At 41.8% G+C, this 17,061-nt stretch overlaps 1 protein-coding gene across 2 annotated transcripts in view; it reads left to right on the plus strand.

Moving 5' to 3' along the window:
• LDB1 (LIM domain binding 1) overlaps nucleotides 1-16,640 on the plus strand; it is a 299,786-nt gene extending 283,146 nt beyond the window's left edge. Inside the window, exons 9-11 of one of the 2 annotated variants that reach the window (XM_082269267.1) lie at nucleotides 634-757; nucleotides 859-1,007; nucleotides 16,227-16,640. In XM_082269267.1, coding sequence (XP_082125393.1) covers nucleotides 634-757; nucleotides 859-1,007; nucleotides 16,227-16,457 — 504 coding nt within the window. In that variant the 3' untranslated portion in view covers nucleotides 16,458-16,640. The remainder of the gene's footprint in view (nucleotides 1-633; nucleotides 758-858; nucleotides 1,008-16,226) is intronic. The other variant, XM_082269268.1, reaches the window with a different exon arrangement.
• Nucleotides 16,641-17,061: the final 421 nt, after the last annotated feature.

A 17,061-nucleotide genomic window follows, 5' to 3' on the forward strand; every position in this document is an offset into this window, starting at 1 on the left:
AAGCACCTGAGTTATATATATGAGTGTCACAGCAAAGGGTCTGAATACTTAGGACCATGTGATATTTCAGTTTTTCTTTTTTAATAAATCTGCAAAAATGTCAACAATTCTGTGTTTTTCTGTCAGTATGGGGTGCTATGTGTACATTCATGAGGAAGAAGAATGAACTTAAATGATTTTAGCAAATGGCTGCAATATAACAAAGAGTGAAAAATTTAAGGGGGTCTGAATACTTTCCGTACCCACTGTATATGTATGTGTGTGTTTATTATTATTATTATTATTATTATTCAGGATTGATATAGGGTCAGCAGTTTACGCAGCGCTTTATAATATAACAGGGAGACAATACAGTTACAATACAATAAAATACAAGAGGATTAAGAGGGCCCTGCTCAGAAGAGCTTACAATCTATATTTGTGTGCAAAGGAAAAACAATGCAAGTAAGCATATACGTTTTTTATTTTTTATTTTTTTTTGCCTTTATCTTCAATTTTTCAAGTTGGTGACCGGGGTCCCTTTTTAAATGTAGGACAGGTGTATGTGAAGAACAGGTACTCTTTTTTTTTTTTTTTTTTTTTTTTTTAATGTTCCGTATTTTGGTCGCTGACGATTCTTCTTTTCCCTCCTAGCTCTGCGTAATTCTGGAGCCCATGCAGGAGCTCATGTCCCGACACAAGACGTACAGTTTAAGTCCCCGGGACTGCCTCAAGACATGTCTCTTTCAGAAATGGCAGAGGATGGTAGCGCCACCTGGTGAGCAAACATGGTCTATTACAGTCGTCCTCCCCTTCCTCCCCTGTGCACAACAGCCATGTAAAAAAAAAAAAAAAAAACCTGTCCCTTCTTTCCTGCAGCTGAACCAGCCCGACAGGCCCCCAATAAGAGGAGGAAAAGGAAGATGTCCGGAGGGAGCACAATGAGCTCTGGAGGGGGCAACACGAATAACAGCAACAGCAAAAAGAAGAGCCCCGCCAGCACGTTCGCCCTCTCCAGCCAGGTACCTGTAAGCATCACCTTTTAATTTTCCTTCTATACATAGAAAAATTCCGCGCTTAGAATTGTATAGGTATCAAAAAAAAAAAAATGAAGCAGCCAGCACAAGGTTCCAACATACAGTTGTGCTCATAAGTTTACACACCCTGGCAGAATTTATGATTTCTTGGCCATTTTTCCGAGAATATGAAAACGCAAAAAAACTTTTCTTTCACTCATGGTTAGGGTTTGGCTGAAGCCGTTTATTATCAATCAGCTGTGTTTACTCCTTTTTTTTTTTTGTATCATAATTGCAACAGAATCCATCCAAATGACCCTGATCAAAAGTTTGCACACCCTGGTGATTTTGGCCTGATAACATGCACACAAGTTGACACAAAGGGGTTTGAATGGCTATTAACCACTTTAGCCCCGGAGGATTTGGCTGCTCAAAGACCAGGCCTTATTTTGCGATTCAGCACTGCGTGACTTTAACGGACAATTGCGCGGTTGTGCCCAAATAAAATTGATGTCCTTTTTTTTCCCCCCACAAACAGAGCTTTCTTTTGGTGGTATTTGATCACCTGTGTGATTTTTTTTTTTTTTTTTTTTTTTGCGCTATAAACAAAAAAAGACCGATAATTCTGAAAAAAAAAGCAATATTTTTCACATCCTGCTATAGAACATTCCCAAAATAAAAATTTGTTTTCTTCTATATATTTTTGGTAAAAAAATATTGCAATAAGCATATTTTGATTGGTTTGCGCATACGTTATCCCGTCTACGAACTACGGGAAAGATTGAAGTCATTTTTAATGTTTTTTTTTTTACTAGTAATAGCGGCGATCTGCAATTTTTTTTTTTTTTGCGGGACTGCGACATTGCGATGGACAGATCGGACCCATAATTGACATTTTTGACACTTTTGGGGGGACCAGTGACATTACTCGATTTATTCTCCCTGGAGAAGAGACGTCTGAGGGGGGACATGATAGCAATTTATAAATATCTTAATGGGGATCCCAGCTTAGAAAAAAAGCTGTTCATTCGAAGGGATTGCATGAGGACTCGAGGGCATACAATGCGATTACAGGAGAAGCGTTTTAACCTCAGGCAACGTGGGGGGTTCTTTACTGTTAGGGCTACAAGATTGTGGAATTCTCTACCACAAGAGGTGGTTTCTGCGGGAAGTATGGTGGCTTTCAAAAGACTCTTAGACTTACATCTCAAGGATCAGAACATTCAGGGGTATGAGAGATGATTACAGCTACACACACCTACACAGGTTGAACTGGATGGACTATTGTCTTTATTCAACCTCACCTACTATGTAACTATGTACTACAGTAATCAGTGCTAAAAATATGCACTGTTACTGTAATAATGCCATTGGCAGGGAAGGGGTCAATCCTGTGGGTGATCAAGGGGTTAAATGTGTACCTAGGGGCGTGTTTCTAACTGGGGGGGGCGTGGCTTGTGAAATGATCACAGAGACCTGTGTTCCTATATAGAAGGATTACAGGAGCTCTGTGATCATTCCAGGGAGAAGGACGGTCGGCTGTGTTTACAACAGCTGACCGTCCTCTCTCATCGGGGGTGTCAGGCGGCAATCAGAGCCACCTGACCCGTGCATCAGCTTCCCCGCTGCCGAGTGGGGGTGGGAGCGCGGCGGTGGCGGCGCGCGCGTGCCCTCTCGTATTCCGCGCATGACCGACGTAGATCTACGTCTGTTGGCATAGGAGAGCCACCCTGCCGCAGTAAAAAGGCGGCGGGTGGTCGAGAAGTGGTTAAATCATAATAACCGAAACTACCCAAATTACCCTGATCAAAAGTTTACACACCCCAGTTCTTTATACCGTGTATTGCCCCCTTTACCATCAATGACAGCTTGAAGACTTTTGTGGTATTTGTGGATGAGGCTCTTTATCTTCTCAGATGGTGAAGCTGCCCATTCTTCCTGGCCGAAGCCTCCGGTTCCTCTAAATTCTTGGGTTGTCTTGCATGAACGGTACGTTTTGAGATCCCCCCAGTGTGGCTCAATGATATTGAGGTCAGGAGACTGAGATGGCCACTCCAGAACCTTCACTTTATTCTGCTGTAGCCAATGACAGGTGGACTTGGCCTTGGCCTTCTGTTTAGGATCATTGTCATGTTGGAATGTCCCAGTACGTCCCATGCGCAGCTTTCAGGCTGATCAATGCAAATTTTCCTCCAGTATTTTTTTTTTGATAACCTACTGCATTCATCTTGCCATCAATTCTGACCACATTTCCTGAGCCTTTGTAGCTCACACATCCCCAAATCATCAGCGATCCACCGCCGTGTTTCACAGTAGGAATGGTGGACCTTTCATCATACACAAGTTGACACAAAGGGGTTTGAATGGCTATTAAAGGTAAACCATCCTCACCTGTGATCTGTTTGCTTGTAATTAGTGTGTGTGTATAAAAGGTCAATGAGTTTCTGGACTCCTGACAGACCCTTGCATCTTCCGTCCAGTGCTGCACTGACGTTTCTGGTTTCTGAGTCATGGGGGAAAGCAAAAGAACTGTCAAAAGATCTGCGGGAAAAGGTCGTTGGAACCGTATAAAACAGGAAACGGATATAAAAAGATATCCAAGGAATTGAGAATGCCAATTAGCAGTGTTCAAACTCTAATCAAGAAGTGGAAAGTGAGGGGTTCTGGTGAAACCAAACCGCGGTCAGGTAGACAGTGGTCCGTAACTCCGGTCCTTGGGGCCCACTAACAGGCCAGGTTTTAAGTATTACCTTGGGGACATGCAGACTAGAATACTCCAATCACTGAGCAGCAAATTATATCACCTGGGATGTATTTCAGTTATCTTGCAAACCTGGCCTGTTAGTGTCCTGAGGACCAGGGTTGAGGACCACTGTCGGTAGACCAAATAAAATTTCAGCCACAACTGCCAGGAAAATTGTTCGGGATGCAAAGAAAAACCCAAAAATACAGGACTCTCTGAAAACATGTGGTGTGGCTGTTTCAAGATGCACAAAAAGGAGGCACTTGAAGAAAGATGGGCTGCATGGTCGAGTCGCCAGAAGAAAGCCATTACTACGCAAATTCCACAAAGTATCCCGCTTCCAATACGCCAAACAGCACAGAGACAAGCCTCAAACCTTCTGCCACAAAGTCATTTGGAGTGAGGAGACCAAAATTGAGCTTTTTGGCCACAACCATAAACGTTACATTTGGAGACGAGTCAACAAGGTCCTATGATGAAAGGTCCACCATTCCTACTGTGAAACACGGTGGTGGACCGCTGATGTTTTGGGGATGTGTGAGCTACAAAGGCACAGGAAATTTGGTCAGAATTGATGGCAAGATGAATGCAGAATGTTATCAACAAATACAGGATGAAGATATGCATTGATGAGCCCGGAAGCTGAGAATGGGACGTACTTGGAAATTCCAACATGACAATGATCCTAAACGCAATACGCCAAACAGCACAGAGACGAGCCTCCAACCTCCTGCCACAAAGTCATTTGGAGTGAGGAGACCAAAATTGAGCTTTTTGGCCACAACCATAAACGTTACATTTGGAGACGAGTCAACAAGGTCCTATGATGAAAGGTCCACCATTCCTACTGTGAAACACGGTGGTGGACCGCTGATGTTTTGGGGATGTGTGAGCTACAAAGGCACAGGAAATTTGGTCAGAATTGATTGGCAAGATGAATGCAGTTATCAAATACTGGAGGAAAATTGCATTGATCAGCCCGGAAGCTGCACATGGGACGTACTTGGACATTCCAACATGACAATGATCCTAAACACAAGGCCAAGTCCACCTGTCATTGGCTACAGCAGAATAAAGTGAAGGTTCTGGAGTGGCCATCTCAGTCTCCTGACCTCATTATCATTGAGCCACTCTGGGGAGATCTCAAACGTGCCGTCCATGGAAGACAGCCCAAGAATTTCCAGGAACTGGAGGCTTTCTGCCAGGAAGAATGGGCAGCTTTACCATCTGAGAAGATAAAGAGCCTCATCCACAAAAGACTTCAAGCTGTCATTACTGTTAAAGGGGGCAATAGACGGTATTAAGAACTGGGGTGTGTAAACTTTTGATCAGGGTCATTTGGGTAGTTTCTGTTGATCATTATGATTTAAAAAGAATAAACACAGCTGATTGATAATAAATGGCTTCAGCCAAACACTAGTGAAAGAAACGTTTTTTGTATTCTCATTCATATTCTCTGAAAATTGGCCAAGAAATCGAAAATTCCTTCCAGGGTGTGTAAACTTATGAGCACAACTGTACAAAACCTACCATAAACAGCATATAATGTGCTGCGCTATCAAAACATAATAAACATAACAGACTGTGAGTAAAGACTCGCACACACTATAAGAAAATCGGGCGAACGTTTTTGTCCAAAGAATTTTCGTACAATTTTTCGTAAAGTGTGTACACAACTTTCGTACCAAAAATTCTCAAAGGGGCAGACTCCAAAAATGTTTTCCCGTACGGGAACAGAACTAACGATTTTCGTTTTTAATGTGTACCGGTTTTCGTACGATTTTTGTACAAGAAAAATCAGAAAAGACTGCACACGATCAGAAACCATAAAAAAAAAAAGCCTTTTTCGTACGAATTTTCGTTCATTGGTTCTGATTTGCTGTGAAACAACGAGGAAATTCGGACGATCGTTCACCTGATTTTTTTTTTTCTTATAATGTGTACCCTACTTTAAGTGTATGTCATGTGATAAAGCATAAAAGTGTTAATATACCAAATATAATTAAAAAAAAATTAAAAAATAATTAAATAATAAATAAATAATTAAAAAATCAAAGCAAACAAGTCCAATAAATACATGTGGTCTTGTGTTCAAAAAAAGTCTATAAAAAAAATGCAGGAAGTCATTCCGATCTCCAGAACCGCTCCCAAAAAAAAAAAAAAAAAAATCAAAGTTCGTAGTGCAGTATAGCCTTAAAAATAGTATTTGTTAGGTTTAAAATCGTGCACTCACATTAAATTGGAGATAAACCAGAATAACCGTAAGCTGCAGGGCTGTAACATCCACAATGTAATCCCTCTGGTGGTCACTGTGCGTCATGATGTCACGTTGGCCACCGCCCAACGCGTTTCGGCATAGGTTTTGCTGTCAGGGGCGTGGCTTTTAATTTTTCTACTTTCCTCCCTTCAAAAAGAGCACGTGGTTCATTATATTTGCCTCGACCGGTTAATACAGCCTTCCATCTGCTTTACAACTACCAAACGTGTAGCATGATGAGAAATTAAAGAACCAGCCGTGGCATTTGTTAAGAATTGAATCCCCACGGTTATAATGGTGCAGCCTTACCTTTCTGGATGTTGGTGGTGGTGGTGTTGGTGCTCACCTAAATTCTCTCCCTGTCAAACCTGTGTCAGCCTGTATGGCCCCCATGGAGGCTGGCTTTTCCATTGCCTGAGCTCAGAGATAACTGGCACTCTCAAGGTTGCTGCAGGAGGGAAAAACTGTAATTTATCAAATTCTTTTTTTTTTTCCTGTATTCCTTTCAGCACTTCTTGTATCGGTCATACTTTTTTAGTATGTTATTAGCACTGAGCTCTCGTAGTAGATGGGACCGCATTAGAGTCTGACACTTCCACTCTGACTGGGAGGGAATACAAGCAAATAAAAGCACAGTCACTGAGCTGCATCATTGTAAGAAATCAGTAGTGAATAATCAGATTGTTACAGATACGGCGGGTAAAATAAATATTGAACACGTCACCATTTTGTCTAGGTAAATAAATATTTCTAAAGGCGTTATTGACCTGAAATTTTCACCACATGTTGGTAACAATCCATGAAATCCATACCTATCAAGACACCAAATCAAATAAGATCAGAAATGAAGTTATGTGTAATAAAATGGAAGGACACAGGGAAAAAGTATTGAACACACGAAGAAAGGGAGGTACAAAAAGGTAAGACACCAGCTGAAATCTTTCAGTAATTGGAAAGCAATCCTGCCCCTTGTCAGTGCAAAATAGCTGGTTTCGTCTCAACTGATCGCCTATAAATAGGTGTCTCCATCACCAAGGTGTCACACAAGAAACATCTCATGATAGGTAAAAGCAAAGCGCTCTCTCAAGACCTTTGCAACCTTATTGTTGCAAAACATGCTATTTGTTACAGAAGGATTTCCAAACTTAATGTTCCAGTGAGCACTGTTGGGGCCACAGTCCGGAAGTTGAAAGAACATCATTTCATCATAAACCAGCCACGACCAGGGTGCTCCTCGCAAGATTTGTGACACAGAAGTGAGAAGAATTATCAGAAGAGTGCCAAGGACCACTTGTGAAGAGCTTTCAGAAAGGCCTGGAATTAGCAGGTACGATTGTTTGAAAGAAAACGATAAGTAATTCACTCAACGGCCATGGCATGTATGCACGCTCACAAACCAAGACTCCATTGCTGAAGAAAAAGCATGTTGAAGCTCGTTTGCACAACATTTAGACAAGCCTGTGGGAGAATATAGTCTGGTCAGATGAGACCAAAATGGAACTCTTTGGACGCCATAATACACCATGTTTGGAGGTCAAATGGTACATCAACCCAAAAACACCCCCATACCAACAGTGAGGTTTGGAGGTGGGAACATCATGGTGTGGGGATGTTTTTCAGCATACGGTACTGTCAAGGAAGGATTGATGAGAAAATGTACCAAGACATTGATAAAAATCTTCTGCCATCTACCAGGATGATGAAGATGAAGCGATGGTGGACATTTCACCAAGAAAATGATACCAAACACAAAGCCAAGGAAACTCTCAATTGGCTTCAAAGAAAGAAAATGAAGCTGCTAGAGTGGCCCAGCCAATCACCTGACTTGAATCCAATCGAAAATCTATGGAAAGAACCAAAGATCCAAGTTCATAGAACTTTTCATAGAAGAGATCCATGGAACCTTCAAGATTTGAAGACTGTGTGGAAGAATGGGCCAAAATCACACCTGAGCAACGCATGCGACTCTCCATACAGGAGGCGTCTTGAAGCTGTCATTGCCAACAAAGGATTTTGTATCTAGTGTTAAACACATTTCGGATAGCGTAGCGTGTTGAATACTTTTTTTCCCTGTCTTTCCATTTTATTACACATAACTTCATTTCTTCACCTATTTTGTTTTGGTGTCTTTGTATGTATGGATTGCATGGGTTGTTACTGACGTGGTAAAAATTCCATGTCAATGGCACCTATAGAAATATATTTACCCAGAAAAATGGTGACGTGTTCAATACTTATTTTACCCGCTGTATCTATTAGTGACCGGTGTGGCAGCACTGCGTTCATCAATGCAGCTCTAAAGTGTGAAAGGGTCCTCAGAAGGCTAAAGCCTTCACAATTTGTCCACTTCAGGACCAGGCCTTTTTCCGACACTTGTTTTTTCAAGTTAAAATCTTTTTTTGCTAGAAAATTACTTGGAACCCCCAAACATTATATATATATATATATATATATATATATATATATATATATATATATATATATATATATATATATATATATATATATATATATATATATATACATATATTTTTTTTATATATATATATATATATATATATATATATTTTTATATATATATATATATATATTTTTATATATATATATATATATATATATTTATTTATAATAGATAGATATATATATATTTATATATATATATAATATTTTTTTTATATTTATATATAATATTTTTTTTTTTTAGCAGAGACCCTAGAGAATAAAATTTAGATTGTTGTTTTTTTATCACACCGTATTTGCGCAGCGGTCTTAGAAAACGCAATTTTTTGGGAAACAAAATTAACTTATTTTAATTAAATAAAAAAACAGTAAAGTTAGCCCAATTTTTTTTCTATCTGTGAAAGATAATGTTACGCCGAGTAAATAGATACCCAACATGTCATGCTTCAAAATGGCGCACGCTCGTGGAATGGCGACAAACATTGGTACTTAAAAATCCCCATAGGTGACATTTTTAAAATTTCTACAGGTTAGCAGTTTAGAGTTACAGAGGAGGTCTAGGGCTAGAATTATTACTCTCACTCTAACGATGGCGGTAATACCTCACATGTGTGGTTTGAACACCGTTTACATATGTGGGTGCGACTTGGGTAAGCGTTCGCTTCTGCGCGCGAGCGAACGGGGGCGCTTTTTTTTTTCCCCTATTTATTTTCTTTTATTTTAAAAAAAAAAAAATTAAAATACATTTTGATCACTTTTATTCCTATTACAAGGTATGTAAACATCCCTTAATGACAGGACCTCTTTAATGTGAGATCTGGGGTCAAAAAGGCCTCACATCTACACTAAAAAAAGAAAAAAAAAGTAATTTTTTTTCATCTTGGAAAAAAAAATGGGCTCTTTTAAATCCATTGCTAGGAAGTGACGTATGACGTCTCTCAGGTCCTCCCAAGGCCATAGAGTGGAGTGGGGGCCATCTTGCCCTCACTCGACTTTCTGCCTGAAGGGACAGCAGACCGGATCGTCTTCCAGGCTACCGGCGGTTCTGGAAAGCGGAATAAACAACCAGGAAGCAGCAGGGAGGGGGGTAACACCTCTCCCACTGCCCATAAGGGTGATCCCACGGTGGGTCCGGTAAGCAAGGAAAACGACCAGGAAGTGGCGCGAGGGGGGGGGGGGCACCTCTCCCGCTGCCCATAAGGGTGACCCCTCCTGGGGCCCACCCCTATGTTAAAGTGATGCACTCACAGTTTAAAAAAAATACCGGGGTTATGCCAGCAGATAGCGTATTCAACGTCAAAGTGCCGACGTAAAACTGCGGCGGGCGGTCCGTAAGTGGTTAAAGATCTCCTTCATGGGTTGGTGGCATTCATATGGCACCACCTCATTTGGTCTGGTTCAGCATGGTAATGTTTTCATAGTTAATTTCTCCCTTTCCTAACCATGCCTGCCAGTGTATCATTGTACAGAACTTTGAAATCTCCCCTCCCCCTCCTCCCCTGGTATATTGACTTGCCTTATCTTGGATTGGGTCACTATACTGTACCTGGAAACAAGCACACAATTCCTGGAAACCAATCCTTCGTTTCTGTTGGCCGCTTGTTTTCCCAAACATGTCAAGGAACTTCGATTTATCAAAGGAGATAAATGTGTTTCCTTGTGTTGGGGAAGTACGGGCAGCGGGGTTGTCCTAGTGAGGAACTGACCTGGAACATGCGTATAGGACGTGAGTGTAGGCTTCAATGCATTAAAATACGACGGGAACGCCAAACCAAATGGTGCAAAACCATGTTATATGATCTTAGTGTGACCATCTAAAACATCCAATGTGTTTCGGGGGTCCAAACCACTACCCAGCCATGAGAGCTTAGATGCAGGGGTGTCCAAACTATGGCCCCTCCAGCTGTTCAGGTACTACAATTCTCATCATGCCTAGTCATGTCTGTGAATGTCAAGAGATTTACAATACCTCATGGGAATTGTAGTTCCTGAAGAGCTGGAGGGCCGTAGTTTGGACACCCCTGGAGCCTTAGAGCTTCAAGGGACTTGGTAACCCTAATTTCCGAGTCCATAGAAGCTTGGATGAAGGTGGAAGGGACTTGGCCACTAAAACGCATTGGATGTTTTAGGTGATCACGCTATGAACCACTAAAGCAATTTGAACTCTTTCCCCATTTGGTTTGGTGCTTCTAATGTACTTTGACCATGGGTTGAGTTTTGACCCATGTTGGTGGTACCTACTGGTAGGGAGCTTTAGTATGGGAAGTCTTACCAGAGCCAGTGATTATGCGGTTATGTTAATTCTTTTGAACAAATAAGTGTTGAAGTGCCAGCACATCTTGGATGCCTTTTTAAGAGTTTCCGCTGGTCGGCCAACACTTGCTTGTTGCATGTTGGCTCCAGGTCAGAGATGCGCCAGGATAAGTGGACAACCTTGAGGTCTGGAGCTGTAACAGCAACAACCCACCAGCTACCTATAATTCTGTTGGTGGGACGTGCTTGTTATGGTAGTTGTCTGTGCTCCCGTCTTCAAATGCCATGGTCTTTAACCACTTTCATACCGGGCCATTTCTGGCACTCCGCTCCTATATGTAAAAATCATCATTTTTTTGCTAGAAAATTACTCAGAACCCCCAAACATTATTATTATTATAATATAGGATTTATATAGCGCCGACAGTTTACGCAGCGCTTTACAACTTGAGGGTAGACAGTACAAATACAATACACTTTAATACAGTAGGATATATATATATATATAGTATTTTCCGGCGTATAGGACGACCCCCCCTAATTTTCATCTACCAGTAATACTTATACTTAGGTTACCTTGGAGATATTATACTCGCGTATGAGACGACCCCCCATTTTTGGGCGATTTTTTTGAGGTTCAAAAGTAGTCTATACGCCAGAAAATACAGTATGTGTGTATGTGTATATATATATATATATATATATATATATATATATATATATATATATATATATATATATATATATATATATATATATATATATATATATATATATATATATATATATATATATATATATATATATATATAATGTATGTGTGTGTGTATATATATATATATATATATATATATATATATATATATATGTGTATATGTGTGTATATATATATATATGTATATGTGTGTATATGTATATATGTGTGTGTGTGTGTGTATGTATATATATATATATATATATATATATATATATATATATATATATATATATATATATATATATTTATTTTTTTTAGCAGAGACCCTAGAGGTTAAAATGGCGGTCATTGCAACTTTTTATGTCACACGGTATTTGCGCAGAAATTTTTCAAACGCCTTTTTTTTTGGGGAAATGTTTATGAATGGAGAAAAAAAAAAAAAAAACCTAAAATTAGCCCAATTTTTTTGTATAATGTAAAAGATGATGTTACACCAAGTAAATAGATACCTAACATGTCACGCTTTAAAATTGCACACGCTCGTAGAATGGCGACAAACTACGGTACTTAAAAATCTCCATAGGCAAACACTTTAACATTCTTTACAGATTATCAGTTTAGAGTTACAGAGGAGGTTTTGGGCTAGAATTGTTGCTTTAGCTCTAACGTTCGCGGCGATACCTCACGTGTTGTTTGAATACCGTTTTACATATGTGGCCGCAACGTACGCATGCGTTCGCTTCTGCATGCGGGGACCACTTTAAATTATTTTATTTTTTTTACACTTTCCCTTTCATTTTTTTTTTTTATCGTTTTTATTCCTATTACAAGGAATGTAAGCATCCCTTGTAATAGGAATAGTGAATGACAGGTCCTCTTTATGGAGAGATCTGGGGTCAATAAGACGTCAAATCTCTCCTACAGGCTAGAAAGACTAAAATTTAAAAAAAAAAAAAAAAAAAAGCCTATCTCGGCTACGAAGCCGAGATCACCGCAGTATTGACAACTGCCAGGCAGGGCGTGAGGAAATAACGTCGCACCTTGGCCTCCGAGAGTTAAAGAGACTGCCGGGGACCATCTGGTCCTCGCAGTCTCTATGGTGTATTTCCGCCGGCGAATTCCTTCTCTGGCTGCCAATCGCACGGGCGAGCCGGTAAAAGCTCAAATTCATCCCAAAGGTGTTCTATCGGGTTGAGGTCAGGACTTTGTGCAGGCCAGTCAAGTTCCTCCAAGCCAAGCTCGCTCATCCATGTCTTTATGGACCTTGCTTTGTGCACTGGTCCAAATCATTTGGTTAAGGGGGAATTCTGGTTGTGGCGTTGATTTTCTGGGGTTGGGCTTGGCCCCTTAGTTCCAGTGACGGGAACTCCAAGACAATTTGGACAATTTCATGCTCCCAACTTTGTGGGGAAGAGTTTGGGGATGGCCCCTTCCTGTTCCAACATGACTGCCCACCAGTGCACAAAGCAAGGTCCATAAAGACATGGATGAGCGAGTTTGGGGTGGAGGAACTTGACTGTCCTGATTTCAACCCGACAGAACACCTTTGGGATGAATTAGAGTGGGGACTGCAACCCAGGCATCCTCGTTCAACATTAGTGCCTGACCTCACAAATGCGCTTCTGGAAGAATGATCAAACATTCCCATAGACACACTTCTAAACCTTGTGGACAGCCTTCCCAGAAGAGTTGAAGCTGTTATAGCTGCAAATGGTGAGCCAACTCAATATTGACCCTACGGACTAAGACTGGGATGTCATTAAAGTTTGTGTGTGTAAAGGCAGGCGTCCCAATACTTTTGGTAATATAGTGTATTTCTAGCTGGGAGCTTTTACCATATTCAGCAGAGGCACAGTATATTTAAAGTGTTCTTATTTATTTTATTTTGGGATGAGTGAGCAAGTGTTAAAACCCCCTGTCGGGTTTTAATGCTGCCTGTGCCTCTGCTGGAGAGATTCTCCTTCTCTACTTGTTCTGATGGTCATTGTCCCTAGGAGAGGTTACCTCTTTCTCCCTGTTGGGTTTCCAGGACAAGAAAAAGGAGAAATCTCCCCAGCAAGGCACAGACCGGAAAAAAAAAAAACCGAGGGTTCTAACAACTTCTCCCTCTATCCAAAACCAAAAAGTTTTGTCTTTAGATGTACTTTTAAGGAATAAGGAGGTATGTGATAAGAATTCTGCATTCCCTGCATTATGTTCTTTCAAGGACTTTCCACTTTTTATTATATTATGTAGTCTTTTTTGTAACCTCACGTTTGCCACATAGGCCCTTGCGCCTATTAATTAATCTTCAAGCCCAACTGAAATTGCAAAAAAAAAAAAGACATTGGACTAAAGCCTCCGTTTGCACAGTCTACTCCACTGTTGGAGCTGTTGTGCAAAACAGGACTGCAGTGCAGAAGGCACCAACAAAAAGACTCAAAACAGACCTGGTCAGACGCCCCCTTCCTTGGGATGAGGGGTGTGGCTGGTACTCAGCTCTGCCAGCACAAAGCCCCCCCCTCAGGGATGAGAGGGGTGTGGCTGTTGCTCAGCTCTGCAAGCACAAAGCCCACTGCCAAAGGATGAGGGGTGTGGCTATTAAGCACACCATACCATATACAATTTTCTTTCCTTTAACCTCGGGTTGAAAGAAAGAAAGAAAAACATCTCGATTCCCCCATCTACACATTCAGTGTTGATGGGGGAATCCCTTACACTTCGCTATTGTATTCTGACAGTGGGAGTTTTCCCAGCCATCAGAATACAATGATCACTGCCAGCAGCTATAGCCACCGGCAGTGATCGCACGAAAAACCCGACAGGTTGGTTGTACTGAAGTCGATTATTGAATCTACATCAGTACAACCAGCCTGTCCATAGACAGATCAAAATTTGGCCTGTTTTTGCTGAACCAGCCAAATTTCGATCCTTCTATGCCCTGCCTTACTCAGCTCTGCCAGTTCAAAGCCCCCTTCCCCATGATGAGGGATGTGGCTGGTTAGTCAGCCCTGCTAGCACAAAGCCCTGTGATGAGAGGTTTAACTATAACACAGGTACGCCAGCACAAAGCCCACTCCCTAGGGATGAGAGGTGTGGCTGTTACTCAGCTCTGCAAGCACAAAGCCAACTCCCCAGGGATGGTAGGTGTGGCTGTTACTCAGCTCTGCAAACACAAAGCCCACTCCCAAAAGTTGCGGGGTGTGGCTGTTAAGCACGCCATAGAATATGCAGTTTTCTTTCCTTAAACCTTGGGTTGAAGGAAAGAAATTGCTCTATTCCCCCATTTACATAGTCAGTGTTGATGGGGGAATCCCTTATACTGCGCTATTGTATTCTGACAATGGGAGGTTTTCCAGCTGTCAGAATACAATGATCACTGCAAGGTTCCCCAGCTGTCAAAATACAATGATCACTGCCAGCAGCTATAGCCGCCGGCAGTAATCGCACAAAAAAAAGAAACCCAACAGGTTGGTTGAACTAAAGTGGATTGATGGATCAACTTCAGTACAACCAGCCTGTCCATAGACAGATCAAATTTGGCCGGTTCTTCTTGCACCAGCCAAATTTTGTTCCATATATGCCCTGCCTTACTGCCAGTGCAAAGCCCCCTTCCCCATGATTAGGGGTGTGACTGTTAGACAGCCCTGCCAGCACAAAACCACCTCCCCTGTGATGAGGAAGGTGACTATAACTCAGCTTTGCCAGCGCAAAGTCCACCCCCCAGGGATGAGGGGGTGTGGCTGTTACTCAGCTCTGCCAGTGCAAAGCCCCCTTCCCCATGATTAGGGGTTTAGCTGTTAGACAGCCCTGCCAGCACAAAACCACATCCCCTGTGATGAGGAAGGTGACTATAACTCAGCTTTGCCAGCGCAAAGTCCACCCCCCCCCCCCCCAGGGATGAGGGGGTGTGGCTGTTACTCAGCTCTGCTAGCACAAAGTCCCCTCGCCTGTGAAGAGGGGTGTGGCTGTTACTCAGCTATGCAAACACAAAGTGGTGGAGTAGGAAGACCGGAAGCAACATTTATCTTTTTACAGCAAAGGACTATAAAGGGATAAATAGGTGTAAAACTGCAGTTTGTCTTTAGGTAGCCCCCAAAAGTACACATTTATATCTACATGTATTAAACCATCCAACGTGGCTGATATAGCGAATGCACCCCTGTCTAGTGTATAGGATTTTATAGGCTGTAGGGATAAATGTTTATTTTATGGAATTTCCCTAGGTTTTAGAGCTCAATGTCTGTTACGGGATTTCCCTAGGCAGTAGGGATCAATGTCTTTTATATAAAATGTCCCTAGGTTGTTGGATCAATGTCTATTTTATGGGATTTGCATAGGCTGTGGGGATCAATGTCTATTTTATGGGATTTGCATAGGCTGTAGGGATCAATGTCTATTTTATGGGATTTGCAAAGGCTGTAGGGATCAATGTCTATTTTATGGGATTTGCATAGGTTGTAGGGATCAATGTCTATATTATGGGATTTCCCCTAGGCCAGTGATGGTGAACCTTGGGACCCCAGATGTTTTGGAACTACGATTCCCATGATGCTCAACTACACATGTAGTGCATGAGCATCATGGAATATGTAGTTCCAAAACATCTGGGGTGCCAAGGCTCGCCATCACTGCCCTAGGCTGTAGGGGGCTCAATGAGTTACACCTATTTCTATGTGATAGCTGTAGGACTTTTCATCCTACTACCCTTTATGTTGCATGCATTTTTGCAGGCCTCAGCTGCCCACTGAGCTTCAAGAAGCCGCTTCTGACCACGCGTAGTTGTGGAAGGAAGGGACTCGCCTCTACCTTGATTATGTTTGTGGAAATCTTCCCTTTCAGGATGTAATGGTGGTGGGCGAACCAACCTTGATGGGCGGAGAGTTTGGGGATGAAGACGAACGACTGATAACCCGCCTGGAGAACACTCAATTTGACGCCGCCAATGGGATTGACGACGAGGACAGCTTCAATAACTCTCCCGCGCTTGGCGCCAACAGTCCCTGGAACAGCAAACCGCCCTCAAGTCAAGAGAGCAAATCAGAAAACCCGACCTCACAGGCTTCACAGTAAACACACACACACGACCCTTCAAATAAATATATATATGTGTATAACAGGCCCATGTGGAGGAACAAAAAAATGTTGTTTTAAAATAAAAAAGCCGAGGAAAAAAAAAATACAAAAAAAACAAAAAAAAAAAGTTGAAACCTATCTACCTGTAAATTGAAATAAAAAATGACATTTTAAAATGAACCCCTTTACTTCAGGTCATGCCTTTCTAGGAAAGGGGTTACTGTGAGAGCTAAAGAGGGGCTGAGGTACTGTGGACCCTTTAACTGCTACCCACCAAAAAGCCGTTTCTTGTGTCCTGGGGGAAGGGGAATGTAATTGGAAGGGGGAGGCGGGGGAGGGGGGTGCACCGTTTCAGGAACATGTAGTGGGCGGGGTTTTATTTAAAGGACCGCAAATTTTAGAAGGCTAAATCCCAGGAACAGGAAACATTAAAAATGCCAGACTCTCCCCTCCACCATCTTGAGTGGCATTTTCGCACTAAATTTAGGGTGACCCTGTCACCTACTCAATGTTTTGTGGTTGAACCAGCATTCATCTGTGACACTAGAAAACCACGAGGCTCAAAGAGAGCCCAAATAGTCACATTGTTACTATGCATTTT

The sequence above is a fragment of the Pelophylax lessonae genome (genome assembly GCF_965119305.1).
Source record: "Pelophylax lessonae genome assembly, chromosome: 9".
Lineage (NCBI taxonomy): Eukaryota > Metazoa > Chordata > Amphibia > Anura > Ranidae > Pelophylax > Pelophylax lessonae.